General features: G+C 40.0%; 1 protein-coding gene across 4 annotated transcripts in view; it reads right to left on the bottom strand.

The window, feature by feature from the left end:
- The window catches only part of ADAMTSL1 (ADAMTS like 1), an 858,582-nt gene that overhangs the window by 639,116 nt on the left and 193,593 nt on the right, over positions 1 to 25,873 (bottom strand). The window contains exon 2 of one of the 4 annotated variants that reach the window (XM_070589760.1): positions 4,876 to 4,989. The exons of 2 other annotated variants lie outside the window; for them this stretch is intronic. In XM_070589760.1, the coding sequence (XP_070445861.1) occupies positions 4,876 to 4,920 (45 nt within the window). In that variant the 5' untranslated portion in view covers positions 4,921 to 4,989. Of the gene's footprint in view, positions 1 to 2,966; positions 3,005 to 4,875; positions 4,990 to 25,873 lie in introns of those variants that run through there. One more of the 4 variants, XM_070589763.1, reaches the window with a different exon arrangement.

Below are 25,873 nucleotides of genomic sequence, written 5' to 3'. Positions count from 1 at the left end.
GAGGACCTACACACTGCTTGTCAAACCATGCTGTGGCAGCCATCTCACATATAAAGTAGAGAAAGATGGGCACGGATGTTAGCTCAGGACTAATCTTCCTCAACAACAACAATAAAAAGGAATTTTTGGTTGTTGCATTGGTGGGTAACTACATTGTTTTAGACAGAGATTCTGTGATGCCGTTATACCTATCCATTCCTACTGCTACAGCAGACTTGTCTGGGAAAATAAAAAGATTCTTGAAGTAGCTTCAGGTGTCCCCAGCTAATGGCTGCCAACTATGCGAGCTGATTAGCAGTGTTATACTCCCTGAAGGAAAGGCTAAATATGATCCCCAAGAAGATCGGTGGGGGAGTTAATGAAAACATTCTTATAACCATATTTAAGGCACTGACATTTATATACCTGGTGTTTGGAGCTTAAAAACATTTCAGTATTCTGTTTGTTCTTCTACCAACTTTAATTACCATTTCTAAGGATTGCAAAGATAATTGCTAAAAGGTTAGAGCAGAAAGAAGTGAGATGGAACATGCTAGTCCAAAATGTTCAGCTGGGCCTCATAACTCTTGGTACAGATGTTCCTGGTTAGTTCAGGTCTGATTTAGAGAAACAGCTATAATATGGTCTGAGGCAAGGTGACCAGATGTAGTTGAATTTAAAGATCTGTCCCAGAATGTCAATGAAAAGAAACCCCATTACCCCAGCAGAATTACCTCTATGGGGTTGGGGTGGGGGGGTTTGGCTTAAAAAATATCTACTTTATCTTTAAGGTAGCTAGATATCTATCTTGACAAGATAAAGATTCTTAAAAAAAATCAAAAGAATGAAAAATAAACAAACACTTAGATAAGTTTATTCTCATAGAACTAGAAGTTAAAGAAAAAGTAAAGAAAAAGGAGCAAAAGAAATTCCATCAGAGGGTATGCACTGTGTGTAATGTGGGCTTGATCTATTGATTTTCCTAACTTGCTAGAAACAGGTGCTGGAATGAAAGTGCAAGGAAGGACTTTAGAGACCATCTTCACCAAGCTCTTATCTTTTCAGGTGAGAGGAAACATACACTGCCTTCCTAAGTATAGGGTAGAGAAAACACGTGGGTTTTGAGACATCTCCCTATTTGGCTGTTTTGCCAAATATGTGAGATGGCAAAACAGCCAAATAACTCAAGAAAGGCAGAAACTTTCCCAAAATATACAGCCAATTCTCTTCTTCCTTATTTTCCTCAAACATTTTAAGACACATTCCTAGCAAAAGAGAAACAGACTACAATTTCCAGAATTCTTAAGATACTCGGCTTCAGGATATCTGACAACTGTGATTCAGATCTATACTTACACAAAGAAAGAACAGATGAAACAGAAAAGGAAGAATGTCTGTGCTCTACTCATAAGGCACATTATTGTCACATCTTCTAATGACAAGGAGAAGCAGACATGGTCTTGAAATCACTTATGCATGTGTTTCTATGCTTTAAATCTTATATGTAAAAATTAAACACTCATGTATGCCAAGAATTAAAAGGAGAGAGATGAGCAGCTAGAGGAGAATTTTAAGATGAAGAAAAAAACCCAGAAGAACATAAAGATGTCTATGGACACACGCAGTGGCAGAAATCAATCTTTTTTGATTGTATACTTGGCAAATGTTTCTATAGATCAACATTATTAGCTAAGCTAAGCTAAGAGGAGTTGGAAGTCAGGGTGCTACTCATATTCTGAATCAAGATAAAGGTTAATTAGGGCAGGAGCTTCTTTCTTAGCCCTTGTTTAGCTTACATTAGCTCCTTTGGGGGACATAAAGATGTGCCCCCCAGACCTCCTGCTGCAGAGAGCTTAATCAACAGTCGGTCTCAGATACTCTACTCTTAGTCTGCCTCCTTGCTGCCCATGGGCTGCTTCCAGCCAACAGCTGAGCACAGCAGAGATACTGAAGCAGGTCCATTCCTGAAAGATGTGGAGCTCCTGATGGGGACTTCTGCTCAAGGACTCCCCACTGTCTGGCCAAAACTTTCTCAGCACTGTGCTGCTCTCCAACCTTTCTGTCTTCTCTCTCTCCTTTGCTGGGGACAGCCTGAGTTACTGCCCCATGGCTCTTCTAGCCTCCTCTCTTTCCCACACCTTTTTCACCAATAAATGTCTTGCATTCCTAATCCTATCTCAGCACCTGTTTCTGGACCTAAACTAAGAGAGATTTTCTTCTTTTGATCAAAGTACTGTTGGACTAGACCTAATGTTTCCAATTTACCATCCCAATCTGTATCAAAAGGGCCACCCAGTCTCCATGACATTGAAGAAAGGGTGGGCACGCTGTTAGGGCTTCTCTCTATTCTCTCCACATAGAAGTCTCAGTCAATCTCTACAGTGCTGAGAAATAAAGATTAGCACTGCTGGGTGAGAGAGAGCTCTGATTCTGCCCCATCATTCTTACCCAAACTGCCTTTACCGGGCTCCCCGTTCACCTCTATTCTAGCATTCTTCTCCATCTCAGCACTAAAATGCAGATGTACATCAGATATTCACAGTATGGCTTTAATTATATACAAAAGAGTCAAGGTAATAAGTTAAATCATTTTATGGGCAAGTTAGCTTTTATTGCCTCACAGACTCTAGAAGTTTCTCTTATCTGTGGCTATAAGTCTTATCAACATGTGATAGTATTTCAGAGAAAAAAATAGGATAGTTTGGACTCATGCAAATGTATTCCTCCCTTAAAAAAATACTCAAGGCACAATTCTACAGCTAGTGCTTTATAGTATCAGTAGTGTAACTCAGATATAAGGGATCTCACCCCGCCCCCCCACCCCCCGCATACACCCCCCCTGCCAAGGCCCAGTGTCTAAAAAATGTAAACACAGGAATTGGGAGAAATGTATATCAATATTTAAATTGTATATGTAATTTAAGAATTTCAAATATTTACACAGTATCTCAAGAAAATGCCCAAGAAATGGGGAGGTTTATACTTACTGCATAGCAAGCATTCTTAAATGTCCACTCTTTCCTCCTCACCCATTTCTGTCATTCTCAAAGTACTTCACACAGATGGCAGCTGGTTCTTCAAAATTTTTTGTCTGTCAACTCCCAAGTTATTTCTGAAATCCAGCCTATGTACTTCTTGGGGAAAGATAAGTAGAATGCTGAATATATTTGTGGATCATTATTTGTCATTCTTTTATAGTCACAATATTTTGTTCCCATTAAAGAAGCATCATCTTTATATGGAAATGAAAGCACTTTATAGGCACATGTGTGTGTGTATATTTATGTATGAATGCATATGTGTGTTTGTGTGAGCAGCAGAAATCCCACTGTGACTCTACATTGTGAGACCTAGGCATGTCTGATAGATGATGGGTCTGTTTGCATGAGGAACAGGAGCTTCCTGGGAGAGAATTCATTCCAGCTTGGTCTAGCCCCAGAGTCTGGGATATCAAAGAATGAAAGAACAAATCTACACTCAGCATAGTAATTCTTACTCAGATTTCACCCAGTGGAGGGGGTCTTTAAGTAAAAAACAAAAAAGATATGGTACTAAAAACCCCTCTAACAGAGCGTGGAAGACTGCTTTCCCATTTCACCGGGTAGAAGCTCTGGCCTCTTAAATCTTGGAGCATCAGTAGCATGGAACAGCAAGAGTGCCCAGCAAGGACAGTGGCAACACCAGGGGAGACAGCAGTACCTGTAGAGGTGACAGGGAAGGCCAGGAGAAATAGGGGGTTGTGGCGGAAAATGGATCAGCTGTGAACACTGCAGGCAGTGCCATGGTGCTTCCATCCAGGATCCCAGGCACAGAGACCTTGGCAGTGGATATCACCATAAGAGCTGGAACAGGACAGGAAGAAAACAGTGGCCTCTGCATGGTATTTAACACTACTTGTTCACAGGTGAGGTCATGGAGGCAGCCCAGAGGAGGAGGAGAAAGACTTACAGTGAAAGGCAGGGAAAAAGGAAGTCACATACTCATGTATGCTACTGATATTAATGTGAATCCTTTATAAATCATTGAGTGGAATAGCCTTGGGAATCACCAATTATACAAACACACACACACATACATACATACACACATACTACCTTGCCGTCCTTCTTGACCATGAAATTATTAAAAATAATATTTTACTGCCACTTTTCAAAACCCACATTTGAGTTTGTACTAAAAAGAAAAATTAATAGAAAATCAGCATTCAGATAATTTTTCTTATTTTCTTTTCTAAGGAAAATGAGCTCAGTGGAGACAGGCCATGTTCAACTGGGTCTACTTCTTGATACTGGTGTCCATTTTTAGTACTTTTCAAGTGACCACACAAGTAACTATTTCCCAAATGGCCCCCATTTGAGGGCTCTTGGTATTAACGTCCCTGTTTAGTTCCCCACCCCTTTTACTGAATCTGGTTTGGCCCTGTGACTTCTTTTACCAAAATAATAAAGTGGGAGTGACACCCTGGCAGTTCAGGGCCTAAGTGTTAAGGCCTGGCAGCTTCCACTTTTTTGTTTTGGGGAGTCCTGGCTCACCAAGTATGAAGTCAAGGCACCCAGCTAAAGAAATTATATGAAGCAACCAAGTGGTGAAGCTACATGGAACAGGGAAAGTCCTAAGACCATATATAGAGAGATTCAGATATTCCAGCTTCCTAGCAGAGCCCAGCTTCTAGCTATACCTGCCAAGGTACCAGACATGTGACTAAACCATCCTGGACATTCTAGTTCAGTTAAGCTCCCACATAAGTGCAAACCCAGCTGATGTCCCATGGAGTAGAAGATTCATCCAGTTGAGCCCAGTCAACCCACAAAATTACGAACAGTAATAATAACAGTTGTTGTTTTAAACCATTAAATTTGGGTTAGCTTATTACATAGCAACAGGTAACGGAAATACCATGGTAGCATAGGTCGGAGGAGAAAGGGAGAAATTCATCTTCATAGGTCATGTTTGCTTGCAGAAGCAAAAAACGGGGGCTGGTTTTCCTTCTAGGTTGTCCATAGTCTGTATCTGTTGAAAAGTGGAATTTTAAGATCATCATAGAGGTTGATCTCCAGCTGACACTCCGAAAGAAAAGTAATGATCTGTTAGTAAGCCTCTCTGATTGTGTGTCTCATGCTATAAATTTCAAGATTGCCTGCAGCTAGAATTTTCTTGTATGCTTCACTAATTTTATGTTAAGGGTAAATAATATCAAAGCCAGATCATGATATTGCCATATCACAGATGGTGTATTTATTAACATCTTCCTCAATATAAGTAACTGTAGGTCCTGTAAAGACTAGGTCCCTGGAAAAAGTTTTACTGCCATACTCTGCTATTCTCTTGTTCACATCCTGTTATTCCACACATAATTTTGATAGTTATGAAATGACATGAAGTGATTACTTCCTGGTATAATTCCAAACATAGAGACTTTATTCTTCATTCCATATTTTGAAAGTCCTCAAGAGCACTTCTCTTCCGCACACTTTTTGGCAGGTAATAATTTGAGGGTACTATCTGGGTCTTGGCTCTTCATCCGTTCCTCCTTGCTTTTAACCAAGTACTTTTCAGCCTCAAAATGTCACCATGAGACTTTACCCCCATGGATCAGGACCACCTCTGTCTTGTTCACCACCATATCCTGAAGTCCTATCAGTGCCTGGCACAGAGTTGAGTTCTATAAATATCTGAACACTAAATTAATGAAGGCCTTTTTTAAAATCAGTTATTAATTTCAGAATTTTCAGAGATGGAAAGAGGCTTTGAAATCATCCAGTCTAGCTCCCTCTGGAGCCCAGAGAAAAGTAGACTAACTTTCCCAAGAGCGTATATTAAATAAGTGTCAAAGCCCAGACTAAAATGTAGATTTCTGGATGCCAGTCCCATGCCCTCTCCACCCCATGGCTCCAGTGTCCCTTTCTCCTATTTGGGTTGTTTCCCCAAATAGTTGGCAAGTACAGAATGCAGATGATGTGGAATCATAACTGACTGCAAGCCCAATGAATCAACAGTGAAACATGGCTAATTTAAATGTGAGCTGCTATTAAAAATACAGTGTAGGAAACAAAACATATGATGGATTTCTTCTACTCCATGCTCAATAGACCATAAACATGCAGTAAAGAGATGCCAAACTTTAAGAAGGACAACTGACAAACCAACAATTCCTAAAGAAAGAAAACACGATAGTGACTATCTGGAAAGCATACAACAATCAGCTGAATTAATTAAGGACATTTTGCCTGACAAAGGGAAGAAGTGAGAAGATCTGAGAGTTGTCTTCGAGTACTTGAAGGGCTGCTTCTGAGAGAGAGGAAACTTACTTGCCTCAGTCATTCACAACCCCTTCCTGATCTCCAATTGCTTCCTACCCACTTGCTTCTTACATTCTGACTTCTGTCATCACTGCTCTGCCCTCTCCAAGCTCACCAACGTCTTTCACCCTCTTGCCCTCAATGATCATCCTTCATGATCATAAGCTCTCTCATGAAAGCCCCCTTGCTTTGGTTTCTATAAGAAATGGGAATAATCCTAACTCTCCAGCCCCTCCTTTGGTTTCTCATTTGATGGCTCCTTCTGTGCCTCAAATCCACTAACCATAGGTGATCCCAGGGCTCTGTCCATGGGCATCTTTTCTTCTCTCTTTTGTTTCTTGCCCAGGGTTTCTTATTAGCTCTCATAGAGTCAATCATCTCTTCCAGACAGATGGTCCCAAACCCATAGACGGAACCACAGCTCTTACATGAGCATGTCCTGCACTTCCTGCATCCATAATATGAACTTTGCCCTGCCCTCTGAATGAATGCCCTTCCTCTATCTCCTCATAGTGAAATTGCACCAATCCTTAAAGGCTTCTTCTATGCATCCTCCCTCTCCGCTCTAAGCACCTATAATCTCTCCTCCACTGAATCCACAGAGATCCTGCTCTTCTACTTGAGATCTGAAGTTATGAGACCTGGATATCTTAACTCACCACTTCCCTGCTGTGTGATTTGGGTAAATTACTTAAACTGAGTCCTCATGTATAAATGGGGAGAACATTACTACTTACCTAACAGAGTTGTTGTGAGGATTATATGGATAACATATGAAAAGTGATTTGCAAACTATAAAGTGCTATACAAACCGAGTTTGGTGGTTTCATTACCACCACGGAGTTTTTTTTGACAGCATAAGCTAGTAGAGTATGTTCAGTCAAATAAATTAATATTTCCATCTTGACTGACTCACTTGGCTGGAAAAATATGTGGACATTCCAATGTAAACACGATTGGGGAGGGGGTGTAGGAGACACATGTCATAATTTATTGAGATATGAGTCCTGGCACCTCATTTTTAAACAAAAAAAGCACAGCATATCATTACTTCTCTAATGGCATGTATTTTCGTCTCTCTTGTGGTCATTTGGGAACTTGTCTTAGCTCGCCTACTAGTCTGTAAAGACATCATGGTCAGGGACTCTGACCTTCTGATCATCCTGCAAGGCCAAGAACAATACCTTCAACTGAGTGTGTGCACAGTATTTGTTGAATTGAATGCAAATAAATTTGGCACATCTAGTTTCAGGGAAGTAGAATTCAGCCATAACTTATCCTGATAAAATAGGCTTTTCAAACAATTAAATATGGTCTCTTGAGCATGAAGTTGGCTACTTAGCAGGTATCAAAGACTCTGGCATTGTAAGCATTCTCACAGGACCTTACAAAAGTATTTAGATGAATTCTGAGTCTTTCTAACTGCAAATCTGTGGAGTCATTCCTAAAATTATCGCTATTATTTCCACTGTCATTCCCCATCTCCTCTATAATAGTAGACATATATAGATGTTCAGCAATTGGTGGCAACAGTTACTTCTCCTACACTATAGTCATGCAGTGGCCTTTTTGTTTGTTTTTGGCATCTTTGGAACACTTTCTAGTTCTCAGGCATCTGAATAATGGCCTCTTTGATGATCATGCATTAGAATCACAGATGATGAATAATTCACATGCATTTGAATCTGTTTATGCATTAAACAGATAGACTAGATAATGCAGAAACTACCATAGTACATTTTCTAGACTTGAAGAATTTGAGTTGAGTGATTTAAAATGCTACCCCACCCTGTCACCACCCATTGCATACCCAATCAGCTTTTTCCCCTCATTCTCCTCTGGGGCTCCCATTTCTACTGGTCTATTTCCCTTCTATTTGAATGTCATTATCTCCTACTTCACAGAAGAAAATTAAGTACCTTAGATGTGAATACTCTAAAATGACTGCCTTCCCCAAATTACACGTCCCTGTCCCCATGCTTCCCTTGGTCTCACACATTAACATGTCTTTCCTCCTGGCTAAGGAAATCTCCTCCACCTATACTCTGAATTCCATCACCGATGTCCCTTAAGGATCTTGTTCCATTAGATATTATTCTCCCCCCACCCCACATATTGTCATTATTTATCTCCAATTGACCTTTTTTCTCTCGTACTTAAAAAAGAGAGAGAAGATGCCTTTTCTTGACTCTGTGCTCTTGTATCTAGTATTAAACATTTTTTTCTAGAAGTAAGTCTTTGCTACACTTAATTGTTCCACAAGCTCAACAAATAGCAACCCTTACTTTTGATATCATCACCCAACTGAAATTTCTCTGGCTAAGGTCATCAATGATTTCCTAGGTACCAAATATAATAGGCATTTACCAGTCTTCATCTACATTGATGAATCATGACTTGGTTAGCCACTATCTTTTGCTTGAAACTATCTTCTGCTTTCCTTTCCATTGTACCACATTCTTCAAGTTCTCCTCAATCTTCCAGTGGTTTGATATTTATCTACCCATCCCTTAAATGCTGGTGTTCTCTGGTGCTCTATCCTTAGACCACTTGTGTCTTAATCTACAAGTTATCCCTGGAAATATTTTCCATGATCATGAATTTAGACAGTACTGAAAAGATAACAACTTTTAAATCCATGTATCTCTAGCCAAAACACCCTATACATGCACCCAGTTACCAATTAAGCATCTTCAATCAGATGTCCCTTAGGTACCTCCAACTGAATACTTCAAAGAGAAGTCATCATCATGTCCAACCCTTCCAAATATGCTCCTCCCCCTGCAGACTTTGTCTATACTGGCACCACGTTTTCCCATGTGTCCCAAGGCAGCAACCTTTAGTCTGCCTAAAATCTGTCTTTTTTCTTCCCCCTACTTTACATTGATTGCCAAATTCTAACACTCCTGCCTTCTGAACATATTTCCTACTTGATCTCTCCTTCTCCAAGTTTGGCCAGCTGTCCCCTAGACTACCACAGCACTCTTCTTAGCCATTTCTCTGTTTCTAATCTTATCCCTTCTTCAGTCCAACATCTGCACTGCTGCTGGAGTGAGCTTTCTAAAAAACAATTCCAATCATGCCTTTCTCTGGCATGACATGCTTCAGGAATTCTTTACCTTCTACATGCAGTTCCTCAAATTTTAATGTACACGAGTCAATTGGAGGTCTCATTACAGCATAGATTCTGATTGAGGAGGGCTGGGCTGGGGCCCGAGATTCTACATTTCTAGCTCATTCCCTCATAATGCTGATGCTGTGGTCTAGCAACCACACTTTCAATAGCAAGGTTCTACAGATTATAACTCAACCTCCTCTTAAAGGCCCTTTAAGCCTTTTCTGTTGTTCCTCTACTCACCATTGTAGCCTCTTCTCCAACCCTTTCCTCCTTTGCTCTTAATGTTCTCACAACACTGAATGGCCTGTGGCTGTCCAAACATGCCATGACCATCTGCTCCTCTCTGTCTTTACACTGTTCCATCTGCTTTGCATGCCCACCTACAGAAGTCTACTGGTTAACTCCTACTCAGCTCAACCCTATCTTGGTAAGTCTGTCTCCCCCTCAGACCATGAGTTCCTTGCTAGAAGAGTCTATTTTATCTCCAAGGTCCTAACCTAGTAGAGTATCCTGGCCCAGAGGAGCCATTCTCCAAAGCTTGGTGAATTGGTACTTGATCTATTTGTCTACAGCATCAGCCCCTTAAAACTTTCCACTGCTCCTTACACACTTCCTAATAGAGAACGTGCTGGCTAATAATCATAAAGCAAAAGCCCCAATGAGATAAGCATAGAAGATTTTTCCTTTTAGAGCTTAAAACAAATACTAAAGGGGAGTAGATGAGGAAAAAATCTATAATGTAAACAGATATTACATATAGACTTAGATCCTATCTTATATTTAATCAACTGGAATTTAGGCAAGTTTATCACTAACAAAAATATTTTCGTGTTTTTCAAATTGCTTCACCAAACTCTTTCATTTAAATGTGCCCCCTGAGTACATTACTAAATATGTTAAATGTGTCACCCATTACAAAATGCATAATAATAAAGGATTAGCTAATGAGTCATTTGAAGGTCTTGCTTATTAATTTTTACAGCCTCATTGCCTGGAACCTAATCATCAACTGTTATCAATACCCTGGGAGAAGTGAAAAAGTAAAATAAAATATTTATTTACTTATTAAATGTAAGATTCCTTAGAATTTTATGGTTTGCCCTTCTTGTCTTTCCTAGACAGAATCCATGGATGCTTCAAACATTTGCTCACTCTTCATAAATGTTGCATATTTTAATTATATTTTTGTAGATTTCCATTTGACTCAACTTAGTATCTGATCTTGATTTTTAAGACACATTTCTGTTTTACAGCTACCAAATAAATTCCTGTACTCTGTTAATCTTCTTCTTCTCCTTCTTTCTTTTTTTTCTTTTTTGCTGTCAGCAAAGTGTAGGTGACTGATTGTTAAATAAACGTTCTTTCTCAAACTCAAACTGAAAATAGGATGTCCCATTTGTTTATACTATGTAAACATGAAAAAATGTGAGCTTTCTTCCCTTTAGTTTCAAAATCCCCACTCCTTTCATTTCCAAAAGTATATTTTTTAAACTCTAAAAGTTTGTCTAAAAGGTTTTCTATTGTTAAACATTACCACATTTCTAAGGTTTTTAAACCTTCTTTACATTGATGAAGCAGCTTTTGGTCCTTTATTACCTTATTTTATTTCAATGAATATTTATTTAGCTTCTACTATGTTGTAAGAGCTATGCCAGGTGCTGGAAGGGGTGGACACAAAAATAAATATGGTCTCTGGCCTTCACGATCTTACAGTCTAGCAGGAGAAAGAATGGTAGGTAATGATTGTAAGTAGGTGTGTAGTGGCACTTCATTGGTTTTAATTTGCATTTCCCAAAAAGAAGCAAGTATCTGCTATATGGAAATACATGCTTCATGCCTTGGATCTGTAGAAAATAGTGGAATAGATTACCCTCTCAAAGGACATGTGCTCTGAGAACTGCAAACCAGTCATCCTCATTTTCATACCTACTAATGTGTATCCTTGAAGCCCAATCAATGAATGTAATAGTCTCTAGATAACAATTTCTCCGCTTGTCTTGGTCTTTTGGAACAATCCCAGGGATGGACGAATCCACAAATAGCCACTGAACCTCCACTCTGTGGGCAAGGCTCTATGGAAAGTCCTATTCCGCTTCCTGGGTGCCTGTGAAAATGAGACCTATCAAAGGTCAAGCACATCCACTTCTTGGATACCTTCACCAGTATCAACAGCAGATAGGAAGAGGAAATTCCCAACAACTATGCCCATACTACAATAATGCAGACAGAATAGCTGCACCTTGGGCCCCAGCAATGAATGGGCTGATTACATCCTATAGGTGCTGAAGGATGAGCCACCCCACCTCCTCACCGTACCACCTACCATCTTTCTTGTTCTAGTTACTGAGCCTTTTTTTTCTGATTAATTGGAAAACTTTGCCATCTCTTTTTATCAATCTGTAGCCCTTACTTTCTTCAAGACTATTTACTGCATTCCTAACATATCAGGAATTTGTCTAGGTGATCTACCGTTAGAATTTTTCAAATCCTCCCAAATTCAGTATTTATTATTTTCATTTTATAGTTTATGAAACTAAGTTTCAGAGAGGTTGTGTACCTTGCCCAGTAGTAGAGCTCGAATTTGAATCCAGGACTGTATTTTCTTAGAAATTAAGGTTTATTATTCACTGAAACATCCCTCAGCACCTAAGTACATGAAAAACACCATGCTAGAAGCTGTAAATAATTAAAAAATAAGATCCCTGCCCTCAAAGAATTAGAATCTAAAAAGAGAGAGGAAAGAAGGGGGAGGTGTTAACCACTGAGAAACGTGGGACAGAATGAATTTGCTTTGTATTTGTACTAAACCACTATAAAAAAACTACACAATAAATTTTATGTTTTAACATATGTAATACATGAATACATTCTTATAAGTCGTTTTCAATAATATAGGAGGATATAAAGACTATAAAACGAAAGTTTCCTAAACCCTTGAATCCTATATCTTCTTCATAAGGGCACGCTACCAGGCTCATTGAAGACCAAAATGTCAACAAATATTTTTTGAACACATGCTTTGCAGATAGCATGTGCTCAAACATTATTTGTTCTTAGTGCAATGTATTGACTTTTATAGTATCACATAGAATACAGCATGCTAAAATATCCCTTCTTCACCTTTTCAACCCCCCTCTCTCCCCCTAAATCTCTGACAACCACGGGTCTGTCTACTGTCTTTATAGTTTTTTCTTTTCCAGAATGTCATAAAAGTGGAATTATACAATATGTAGCCTTTTCAGATTGCCTTCTTTCACTTAGCAATATGCATTTAAGATTCATCAATGTTTTTGCGTGGCTTGATAGCTCATTTCTTTTTATTGCTAAATAGTATTCCATCCACCTATTGAAGGGCATCTTGGTTGCTTCCGGTTTTTGGATGATTATGAATAAAGCTGGTATAAGCATTCACGTGCAGGTTTTTGTATGCATATAAATTTTAAAATTGTTTGGGTAAAGACCTAGTAGCATGATTACTGAATCATAGAGTAAATACTCTGTTTAGCTTTGTAAGAAACTGCCAAATGGTTTTCCAAAGTTGTAATATTTTGCATTCTCACTAGCAGTGAATGGGAGTTCTTGTTGCGCTGCATCCTCCTCAGTAATTGGTATTGTCAGGTTTTTGGATTTTAGTCATTCTAATAGTTGTGCAGTGGTAGCTCATTGGTTTTAATCTGCATTTCCCTAATGACAAATGATGTTGAACATCTTCTCATATGCTTATTTGGCATCTGTATATCTTCTTTGGGAAGGTGTCTACTCAGAGCTTTTGCCCATTTGTTTTCTTATTGTTGAGTTTTAAGGGCTCTTTGCACATGGTCTTTATCAGAAATGTGTTTTGCAAATATTTTCTCCCTATCTGTTGCTTGTTTTTTCATTCTCTTAGCAGTGTCTTTTACAGAGCAGAGCCTTTAATTTTAATAAAGTCCAGCTTATTAATTTTTTCTTTCATGGTTCATGCTTTTCATGTTTTACCTAAAAACTCACACCAAACACAATGCCACATAAATTTTCTTGTATGTTTTAGTCTAGAAGTTTTATAGTTTTGCATTTTACATTTAGGTCTATGACCCACTTTTGAGTTAATTTTTATCAAAGATGTAAGGTCTGTGTTTGGGTTCAGTTTATTGCATATGGACATTCAGTTGTTCCAGCACAGTAATCATGCAATTTAATATCTGTAGAATAAATGGATCATTGTAATACGTGGTTATTAATGGATTAGTAAATGAAATTAACATGATGATTAAAATGTCTTTGAGTTTATAAGTGCTAGGAGTCATTAAAGTGAGCCATTTACAAAGGAAGAAACTGAGGCTCAGAAGATGTAGTAATTTACTAAAGTCAGCCACTGCACGGTCCTCAAAGAACTGAAAACAGATGGTGCTTGTAACTATGCACAATACATAGTACCTATGGAGTGTTATTCAAGAAGGCTCAACTCTTTTGTAACTATTACACTTTTATGGTTTCTTTCTTTTGGCTTTTGGAGTCTTTTCTGTCTTCAACAGCCCACTTTTAACACATACATACCATGGAGCGTTGTTTCACCTCTTATACCTAAATAACATGGCATTGTAGACCCTCAGCTAGAACGAGGCTCATCTCCCAACTAGAACAGCAGCTCTCACAGCCTCTGTTGGGACACCTTTATTATCTACGGTTTGCTTCTTCCTGAGACAGCCTGCTGACCTCCTGACAGCTCTAAATATTAGGGGAAAGATATCTTCATCATCCTATTGAGTCAGAGTTCATTTCTCTGTAACGCCACCAAAGTCTCATCAGTTTCAAACACAGAGAACATCCTTGGCCTGGTATCTTGGAAGAAGCACCAGCTAAATGAAAGAGATTAAAGTACCAGTCCGAGCCGGGTGATTCTGTGCCAGGCATTTCATTCCCATAAGTCTTAATTCTTTCATTTAAGATAAAGCTTTACAAATTCTCTGCTTCCAATAAAACTAATAAATTTGCAAGAACTAATTTTAACTCAACTGAAAATTAAAGTAAATCATGGGAAAGTGCACCTGGGGCGTAAAAAAACAGTAGGAAGGATGAAAGGGGCCTTGAAATAGGAGAAAGAGGGTTTAAAGAGTCAATTTTGTGGAAGTTCAGCCATAAAGAGATACACACTATTATGACATGTTTAATGGCTTCTATAGTCTTTAGAGAAACATCCTTCTCAAAACGTGTCTTTGTGGTACATTTTAACTCCCCAAAGCAGGAGGAATTCTATTCTTCCTCTGCTCCGAAGACAATAAGAAACTGCCACAGAAACACAGATCCAAACAGCACTGTCTTTCCCCAGGGAATGTTTTACTCGGTTGTTAAATGTCCCCACCAGAAATCTTTTCGAAAGTCCTGAAACATATTTCATCTACTCCCTCCCCATTTTCCTACAGAAACAAAATTAATTGTTCCCTCAATGGCAGTTCCCTCACTTCTTTTAAAACTTTGTGAAGGAAATGTGGCTTTGTGCAGATTATTTTCATTCCTCTAACATCTATAATGAAAGAGTCTGTTTAATGTATTCATTGAAAGAATTATTTAAGCTCCAGTTCAGCCCTTCATTATTGCCGGGGATAAAAGAAACAAAAGGTGATTTACACTTGAGAATTTGCAGCATGAAGTGTCTGTTAAACAAAACCAGCAGCAACCATCCTCTTGAGCAGCACGAGGCGGGAGCGGGGACCCTCTATAAGGCACGCACACGCCTACACTTGACCCATGGGGTTCTGACAAGGGAGAACGCCAATATGATTCCAGCAGACAGAGTGACAAAAACCCCGGCTTGAAAAAACACAAAAGCACATGGCAGCTCTGAGATTCGCTGCTAAGCAACATTGTCCCGCTTCCCGGGCCCCTACCCCCCACCGCCATAAATAATAACGTGAAGTGGAAGTTACTGGCTGTGGGAAAGGAAGATGTACTCAGGATGGAGAGAAGCTGCAAACCTGCTCTTTAAAATCCTTCCATTAGAGCCAGTTGACCCGAGCTCATAAGTAATTGCTAAATGAAGGAGAAGGGAACTTGGTCTGGAGGCCCCACAGGGTTCCTCTGAGCACATCCCTTACTCAGAACACGCCAATGGTGAGTACTAAAGTAATGAGTGTGCCCTTATGGCTCTGCATCCATTCTCCTAGATGGCAGCAGAGAGTTCATGGTGGTTAAACCCTCTGACGGCAAGCCTGATTAACTGCAAATCAGTCCTACTTTATCCAGGCTCAATGCTGCCCAGTCAGCGTTGCAATGAAACTGCCACCTGTGGGCCATCATAATCCTCATCCCAGTGAGTATTTACTGAGCCCCTGCTGGATTCCAGAACCAAGACTAGTGCTTCGTGAACCTTAGCTCATTTAATCTTCAAAATCATAGCCAGAAGCAAGCATTACTCACCCAGTTTTATAGACTACAAAACTGATGCTCAGAAAGATTAGGGTAAAAACTGGCTAGGGCAGGATTTGAACTCATGCCTATCATTCCAAGTTTTGAGTTTTTTACACCCTTATCCACTATAGCACATGGCCTTGGTCACTTGTTAGGAAGGTGACTGTGTGGTGAACGTGTTGTGGTTTCTTGTTGAAGGCCATTCTCCTTTGTAGAGATGCAGTACAGTGTCACAGATAAGTGCAGAGATTCCAGACTTCCTTGTTTCAAATCCCAGCTCTGCCTCTTGCTAGCTGAGGACCGCTGGCAAGTTCTTTATCCTCTCTGTGCATCAGTTTCCTCAGGTGCACCTACTTCATAAGTTGTATATGAGGCTAGAATAGATTGCTAAATATAAAGTTCTTAGAGGTGCACTTGGCATGTCAAAGGCACTCCTGAAGTGTTTACATTACTGTTTGCCTTTTAGGAGTCTGCTGAAGAAGGGACATGTCATAGCAAAGCAAAGAAAATCACTCCTGATGCTCATGGTTTTTTGAGAGAGAAGCATAACGTACTACAAACAAGCACAGATTTCGTAGAGAAGTTTGGAAAACACCAGTATCAGCTCTTAGTCCTGTCATGTCATTGCTTTTAAGGTCTGATGGTTCTGAGCTGTGCTTGTGGACAGAGCCAATCAATTTGGAGTCAGTCAATCGCCTTGGCCAATTTTTTTTATGTTGCTGTTAAAACATCTGTTAGTCAAGAATTATTATACAAGAGGTGGGGAAGAGTTCCTGAGAACAAGAGGTTAAGTAACTTGCTCAGAGGTTAAATCAATAGTTAGACTAAACACAACTCATAATTCCCAATTCTCAATCCACTCTTCTTCCTCTGGACTCATGCTTTTCTTTTGACTGCATTCCCAGCTATGTTTGAGAAGTCATTCGCTCTGCACATCATGGGGAAAAAATAAAACTTTCACATAAAAATATACCTGTTGAGTCAGAGTGAACCAAAAGCAATTCACATCAGTTTGTTATTTAATTTTCTTCTCATAACCAAGATAAATGTGCATGTGGCCTCACAAACATTACTGGTTTGGCATTCTAACTTAGTACTTGTTCCCCCCAACCTCCACCAAATAACAATTGTGATGAAGAGTGCTTATGCAGAACCATGCCTGAGGATCCAACTTGCTCTCAAGATTGTATAAAGAACCATTGCAAAGGGAAATTAACTAGGATTGCACCATTCGTTAACACCCCTGATCATGGACTGGCTGGTTGTTTTGGCAGCAAGTTGGGCAGAAAACAACTCTAGTGTTCTGTCCAGATCAGGGCTGGATTGTGTCATAAGAGAACACTCTAGTTCTAGCTTCGGTCTAGGAGAAAAGAGTTGCATTCTTTAAGGTGGCCAGCCCAAGACTTCACCATGGGTTTCCTAGACCCCCGTTATGGATATCACTGCAGATTCAGTCCAGAGAGGACATAGCAAAAGAGGCCAATTCCAAGGGTCACTTTCAGATGTCCAGACAAACTCCAGCTGAGAGACCAGAGGTCCAACTCTCTCATCTAAGCCCACCCCTCAGTTTCTGCAGTGGGGACATGGAACAAGCACCCTCCTTGGAGATCAAAGGAGGGGGAATAGGAGTTAGATGCAAGAGAGGCTTTTTTTAAGTTTTAAAGAAAACAGAGTACATATTATAGGGAAAAAAGAGCCTAGATTAATTTCACTGTTTCCTGATCCATTGACCTTTCCTTTGTCCTTTATTAACCAAGACAAAGACAGCAAGACACTTGAAGAAATTGCAATGGGGGAAAGGAACATGGGCAATGCTTAGCATCAAATGTCTGAATGTATCTAGTGAGTTCTGTGTGTGGGGCATGGAACAGAAGCAACAGTACTCTCCATGTTCGTTCTATAACTTGACTATGGAAGACACTACAGGCAGGAGAAAAAGAAGAGGCTCGGGACCCCTGGAGCTTTTGGTCCTCAAGCTATAGGAATGGTCTTCCGTGTCCTCTATCCACCAAAGTGAGCAACTTAGTGACTTTGCTTACTATATGTCAGGGGCCATGCCAGGTGACATAAATGCATTGTTTCATTTAAAGCTGGCCACAGCCCTGAGAAGTATTATCCTCTTTTCTCCGTGAGAAGATGGCTACTCAGAAAGGCAAGGCACTTACCTACAGCTGCACAGAAGTTTGTGGGGATATAACATCTGGCCAACTTCCTGAATCGAAATAATAGTAACTTCTTGCTCATTGACACCTGCTGGTGAAAGAGACAGTGACAGAGATCTATAGAAATGTCTGATGTGTGGGAGATGCTGTTAGGCAGCTGTCGTGAGGAATTTGTCAACAATGTCATGGTCAAGAAGCACTTCTCCAATCCAGTGAGAAGTGCCTCCACAAAGAGAAGGCCACCAACGTGGAGATGGAGGGCTACCTAGAGGAGGTGCTGGCCACATCTGTGCAGTTGGACTTCTGGGCACAAAGGGGGTGCCTCTAGCTGGCTACTTGGACTGGAGTGAAAGGTCTCACATTTTCTCCAACTCTGGGCCTGGTGTTTGTTTCAGCTGCTTTAACCTCAGGGTCCATGACTCTGTGTCCTAGAAAGTCTGGTCTGGTATTCTGCGGGGACAGCCCGGCATGTCGACAGAGTCCAAAGCTGTTTTGCTAGAGCCTTCTTTCCCAACCTAGAGTTCCCTAGGCTGCAAAGGCACTGCTTCCCCAGGAGACCATGTTCCCCTCTACCTGATGGGAAACTCAAGCCTTCCTCATCTGCTCTTTCACTCACCTCCCCTTCTCAATGTGCTCAGCATCTCTGAGCCAGGGCTCAGGAAGCAGACTGTGTAACTTGTGAGCCATGTGAGGGCAGGAACCTGCTCTGACTGGTTCATGCTGCCAGCACCTAGCACAGTGACTGCATAAAACAGTCGCTCAGTGAAAATGTGTGACAGTCTAAGAGAAATCTCATTCCGACTCCAGGGTTCTAACTCACGTGACCGATTCAAATAAATAAGAAACTATCCTGGTTTTTACTCCTTTATTCAGAGCTCACCACATATATATATGGACAGAAATGAATAGCTGACTGTAACAGCTACATGAAACTCTGTCTCCTTTTGAATGTGTTCCTGGTAGCCTAATTTAGTACAGCTCTATTACATTAATTATAAGTTCATTATTCTGGGACCTTTTTTCCATTACTGCTTTTTATGGTAATTTTTTGACAGTGTGCAGAAAATAGTTAACCTACCAGGGCAAACACTGCCATCCTTTGAAAGGCCTGCTTACAAGGTTGGTCCTTGGCTGGCATCTGGGAACTTAGATTGAGGGAGTGTTCCCACCATTCCCAGAAGTGATAAAAAGTGGCTCACTGTCCCTCAATTGTTTCTAGAAACAAGGTGATTTATGCTGAACACCTGCTTTTCTTCCAGGAGTCTGGAATTCCAGTATGTGCTAGGCAGAGGGTGCCTACGTGATCAGCCCCCAATAAAAATCCTTTGGTGCTGAGTCTCTACTGGGCTTCCCTGGCAGACAACATTTCATGCATATTTTCCCAACTTGCTGCTGGAGGAATTCAGCTCATCCTGTGTGACTCCATTGGGAGAGAGGACTTTCGGAAACTTGCTCCCGGTTTCCTCTGGACTTGGCCACATGCACCTCTTCCTTTGTTGATTTTGCTTTGTATCATGGCCGTGAGAATGACCACATGCTGAGTCCTGTGAGATCCAGCACATCAGTGAAACTGAGAGTGGTCTTAGGGCCCCCCAACACAGATGAGTAAAGAAAAAAAAGGCTTTTCAAAAATCGTAGAAACTTTTCCTGCTTCAACTATATTCCTCTTATGGCCTCAGATCTTTTTACTTTATATTTTTGTCATTTTTGTCCAAGCCTAACTTCCTTATTGGGTTGTTAATTCCTTAAGAATAGGTCAGGGCTTGATTCAACTCTGCGTCACCCAGTGCAGTGCCTTACACACAAAAAAATACCTAAATAGTTGTAAATTATCTATTAAATAGTTGGTACCTGAGTGGATGAATGCCATTTAGATATTTCTCTCAATTACAATGCCTGGCTCAAAATATTGAATATTTTTATTTGACCTGTCTGAATGTGAGATCTAGCATCTCTAAACTTCCAGAATCTAAAAATCTATGAGTCTCTGGACACCAAGGAAGGTACAATCTTTTGTGATTGGCTAAGATAATAAGAAATCAATCAGGAGGAATCACATTTCAATTTAGGGGAAGGAATGAGGGATATATTTTTGAAATTTTCTAATGTAGAATTCAAATCACAAACCTCAGTAGCCCAATATCAGTGAAAAAAAATGTGATTTAACGTGTATAGTTTGTCTTGACTCGTGAAGTCTATAAGATTAAAGTAGTCCCCACACAGCAATCACATAGGATGGCTATATTTATCATTTGGTATAAGGGTTATATAACATGGCATATATTCAGTATCTATTAATTCACAATTTCCTGGCCATCTAAAAGTTGAACAAAACTTGTTTCCTTGGGAAGATTCTCATCTGCAGGAACTGCAAATTCTTCTGTGGATTTTTAAGGGGTTTATCAGAATAGGAAGATTAGAAGGTGGAATGCAGCAAAAGAAAGTTCGCTTCTCTTTTCTTTGACTCTGCTCTCTATCACCAACTTGGGGAGCTTTCTTCCATCACAAATGAAGACATTCTTGATGTTTTTAAATCTTCTGACAAGTGATATTATCAGTTCTTCTTTAAGGTATGGGGCACCTTGTAGAATCAGATGTACAGGCCCCAGTGTGCCCTCTGTTGGCTTGGAGGAGAAGGAGAGAGTCAAATACTGACTTAGGGAACAGTCTATGCCTCCTGAACACTGAACACAGAAGCCAGGTTAACAGAAGCCTGCCCTTTCAACACTCCTTTTAGAATGAAAATACCATAAGTCCAAGGTTTGCTGAATCAATCAATGAGTCAGTTGGTCACAAGAACCATAAAATGTCAGAGCCTCTTATCCTGCCCTTTATCTTCAGGTGAGAGAAATGAGGTTCAGACAGGTGAGATGATTTCCTCCAAGATCTCATCGTTCCTTAGTGACAGATACCAGAGTAGGATCCATGTCTCCAGATTCTCAGTCTTCCTAGTACATGCACCTATGTGCACATATACACACGCACACATACTCTCAGCTGCACACACACACCATACTCCATGGGGACATATAAGAGGCTCGTGACTGTGGTGCAATCCATTTGAGGCAGCGTTAGATCTAGGTCTTGGCAATTTGACCACCCAAGACAAATTCTACTTTAAACTAAATAATCTCATTGGAATACCAGTGTTTCAGCAAGAGTTAGTGAGGATCCTGCAAAAAGCACAACTGCACTCTCCTTCTTACCCTGGGACCCCTAGAACTGGCTTGGTGTGTCTGTGCAGTGCTTCCTTTTTATCCAGTTATTTTGAGAACACTCACAACATGAGAACACTGGTTTTCATAGTTGGTTTTCCATAGGTTAGATGGCGGCAGCATACCGGCTTCTTTGTATACTACAGCTCTGGAGGTTACTAATTGTGTTAAAAGTTGCAAATAACTCATTTTGGAAATGCAAATAATACAAACCTAGAGCCTCCTCATGGTCATTATTCCCTAAACTTAGCATATCCTGTCTTAAAAAGGTTAGTTGTTGGCTACTTGGGTGAAGAAAAAATAACCAGGGAGATATCTATCTAGAAAAAATATTTGGGAGATACATACTTAAACACAGCTTGGTTTTATTTTAAGAAAGTTCTAAAACTATAATAATTACAATTACCCAAGTCTTTCCAATTTACAAAGCAATTTGAACATATATAACCTCATTTAATTTAATAGTTCTGACACTATTTCCATTAGGCAAGTTTATCATCCCTATCTTACAGAGAAGGAAAATGAGATTCAGAAAATTTAAGTTGGTTGCCTCAGAACATGCAGCCAACAAGAGCCACGCAGGGACCCAAAGCCAACTCTATAGGATTTCAAAACACAGGAACAAAGTTTTCCATGTTAGGACTTCTTGATTCTTGGTCCAGCTGTCCAGTAGGTGATCACTACCTCAAGCAGTCCTCCACCCAATGGGAGTAGTCCTCCTTATCTGTATTCACTTGATTGAGTTGTAGACCAAGGGCACCTCTCTTTGGAATGTTTCTCTCCCCATATTTGGAAAAAGTTACTGCTCTCCACCAATGGAATTCTTAGCATCCCAGAATAAAGTGCTTTAAAGTGGAACTTCTGGTTACTAAAAGGGTCCTTTAATTATTAAATAGATAGTGAAACATAATACAGAATTCTACAACTATAGGCATTCCATCGTTTCAGGTGGGAATTCTTTATAATTATTTTTTCTTCCACAGGGTTTTATTTTATACATTGTTTTAGCTTTCTCCAAAGTCATTATATAAACCCCAGTGGAAAAATTCATCTATTACAGAGCTACAAAATGTTTTCTTAAAAATTCCATCACCCACTTTATTACTGGAAAGCATCTACAGAAAGACTTACGCGTTAAGAGATTTAAGTTTGACCACCGGGATTAATGGAGCTTGAGCTTTCAATATTAGTCTATCAGAAAATATGAAAAAAAAATTTTAAGATCCCCTTTTGTTTTTCAAAGATGAATATTGAAGGTCCAAGGCTTTGACCAGTCCCAATTGAACATGAATAAAATTATAAGGAACTCTTTCTACAACAATTATAATTATTTCAATAATAAAATTATTTTTTTGCTTGTCTTCTAACTTACGTTAATTCATTTCTCTATTTAAAGCGATAGACTGTGCCAATAAAATAGAAAGAAAACCTAGGATTAGATTGAGCATCAGCAGGAAGAACAGATATCCCCCAGAAACCTGGGCTACTATGATGGTCCATTCTAATTAGGGAGAAATTTCAGTCTCCTCCCTGACTCCTCCCTCTTTTCTCACCTGTCTCCCCCCCATCCAATTTGTTTTCTTTTTCTGCTGATATTCTCACAGATGTATTGTGTTACCCCTTCCCTTCTCTCCACACGTACTCACCCTGCCTCAGTTCGAGCCTTCTCCTATTTCATCATAACTATTGCTCAGCCTTCTAACCTGTGTAGGTCTCCCTCCCTCCAACCTCATCTTTAAGCCATCCCCACACTTCAGCCACAGTGATCTTTTTCAAATGCAGCCCTGTCCTTCACTACTCTGTTTAGACACACTAGTGGTTGCTGGTCACTGCAAGTTCTCACTTCTTGCCATAGTGCACAAGGTCAACAACGCTACAACTCCAAGCTGCTGCCCAAATATCCACTTTCCTGATTCACAGCTTTTTTGTCGTTGTTGAGGAAGATTGGCCCCAAGCTAACATCTGTTGCCAATCTTCCTCCTTTTTTTTTCCTCCCCAAATACCCAGTACATAATTGTATATCCTAGTTGTAAGTCATTCTAGTTCTTCTATGTGGGATGCCACCACAGCATGGCTTGATGAGCAGTATGTAGGTCTGTGCCCAGGATCTGACCTGGCAAACCCCAGGCCACTGAAGTGGAGGACATGAACTCAACGACTGGGGCATGGGGCTGGCCCCTGCTTCACAGCTTTGATCTCTCACAGCCTCTTGCTTGGAACGTCATCCCTTCTCTTTTTTTCCTTTATAGAGACAATGCAAAGTTTCATTTAAAGTTTATCCCCTCTGTGAAGCCTTTGCTGACTTCCACAAATAGAGGTAGTCTTCTCTCCTGTGTCATATTGGTGTGATTCTCTTGCTTACTTCTAATAAAGCACTTTAACTGGGCACTCTGGTTTACCAATCCATCTCTCCTAACATACTATCATGTCAGGGGCTGTTTTCAGTATTCACGTTATATCCCTAATACCTACATACCTTTCAAATATAGTGGTTCCCTAAATGTTGCCTTTACTGCCTACATCCAGAATCACCTAGAAGCAATTACAAAAATGATTCCCCAGGCATACATCTGACCTCTTTAATCAAAATCTTAGGATCTTCCTTGAGAATCTTGATTTTTAATAAGATTTCTAAGTGATTCTGATGTGCAGCCAGATTTGGAAAGCACTGTACACCTTACCTGACTTACTGAGTCTTATAAACACACTTACTACCTCCTTCTACATCAGTATTATATGGCTGAGAGGGAAGCAGTGTAGGGCATGGGTTACAGAGTGAGACAGTTTGAATCTGGCTCTATACATCCTAGCAACACGATCACGTGGGCAAATAAATGAACTAACCTGTGCCTTGGATTTCCTGTTTCAAATGAGAGAAATGCTATGTTTCTCAGGGGACTGTTTGTGAGGGGCACTCTATAGAAAGCCCTTAGTATAGCATCTCATGAACAGGGACCACTGCTTAAATATGGGCTGTGATGATGAAATTCATCCTTCCTTAGGAAGACAGCACTATATGTCCATAGTTAGAGAAAGACAGTAGAAGTCGTAACAAAACAATATGTCCTTAACATTTTAATGGACAAACATGGTGACCCCTTTTAAATGCATTATTTCATTATGCTTTGCAGATAACCTTTCAAAGATGTGCTCATTTAGCACACAGTATGACTGCCTTCCCTCCTTTTCCTACTGAGTGTCTGAGGCTACCCTTCTCCTGTTGGTTCTATGTGTATGAAAGCTCTACGCGCATAAAAGAAAGGTCTACATTCTTGATGCATAACTGATGTGGTAACTACACCTTCTGGCTAGTGACCTGCCCTCTTTTCTTCTAGCAATACAGTTGTTGGTAAATAAATTTTATTAAAGGGATTTCACATTTGAGTCTCTGGTCTTATATTCCACAACAGCTGCTGTCCTGATAGTCTCATTTTGTAAAATTTTCTGTAAAGTCTAACAAAGTGCTACACAGTAGAAGAGCTGGAAGGGACAAAGGCAGGGATGATCGTGGTGGGAGAGGAGGATGCAGAATGGGAAGAGGCAGAGAAGAGGCACAAAAGAGGGAAAAGAGGACCACATTGTCACCATCTCTCTGCGGCAACAGTCCCCTGCACATGAACACATCTCTTATCAAAGCTCGAGTAAACATGCATTAATAACCTGCAGAGGGTCCACGTGACGGTTGAAACTTCACAGCCTGGAGGAAACTGAAATACATCTTAAATTTTTATAAGCAATGATTAAGTGCTTTCTTTGCCCCTCAGTGGAAAAAATATCAGGTAAGATCTGTTAATAAGCAATGCATTCTTTAAACTATAGTCCATTATTTAAACATTCACTTTTCTGTTTTAAAATTGTTTATTTTCAACCATTTCACTGGTAGAACATTTCAAATATTTGATTGTTCTTATTGACTTTGTAAAATTCTTGCTAGTGAGCACTGCCCTCTTTCTTTTTCTGTGATACAATTCTCGGTAAATAAATTGTTTCAAAGGCATTTTACAGTGTGATTCTCTGGTCTTATATTCTGCAATAGTTGCTTTCCTGATAGTCTCATGAATCTTATTAAACACTGTATTTGTGTTGAAGTTTATCCTTGAAAACTCGATCTGAATGTATAAAATGTATGGAGTGCTCCATTGCAACAATTCAGTTGTGACCTATATCCCCACTGCGCTGTTTTATTTTCCTCACTGAACTAGAACAGATTCCATATATGGAGCTGGACATGCAGGCCAGATTTAAGTCAGATGTTTATAATTAATAATATTGAAATATCTCATTTAATTAGACAATAAACAGAGACAGAATGTGCCCCAGGTGAGAACCAGGTGTCGCCAACAATGACAGAAAGGAAAGGCAAGAGCAGCATTGCTCCCCCTTCTGGTCATGACCTTTCTCTAAGGGAAGAAACCAGGGTAATTAACTAGATGGAATATTGATGTGATTTTGTGTTGACACCGCCTTCCCTCGGTTTTTGAAGGTGTGACTGTGGCATGTTTAGTCATCTTCATTGTCCCCGGTAAGTCTTCCTATGTTGGCTGATGGCCTTGCTGTCACTGCTAAAAGAGGTGTCTGTCTCCACAACAAGTCCTGCTATTCTGTTTCCTATTTTGAAGATCAAAGTATCATTTCATACGCTTGAGCTTCATTTCTCTAGTGAATTCATTTCCCTCTATTCTATAACGACTTTGGTAAATCTAAGGCTGTTTGTTT

This window comes from Equus przewalskii, chromosome 22, assembly GCF_037783145.1.
Source record: "Equus przewalskii isolate Varuska chromosome 22, EquPr2, whole genome shotgun sequence".
Lineage (NCBI taxonomy): Eukaryota > Metazoa > Chordata > Mammalia > Perissodactyla > Equidae > Equus > Equus przewalskii.
The sequence above is the reverse complement of the archived record's forward strand: the minus strand, read 5'-3'. Positions and strand labels throughout refer to the sequence as shown.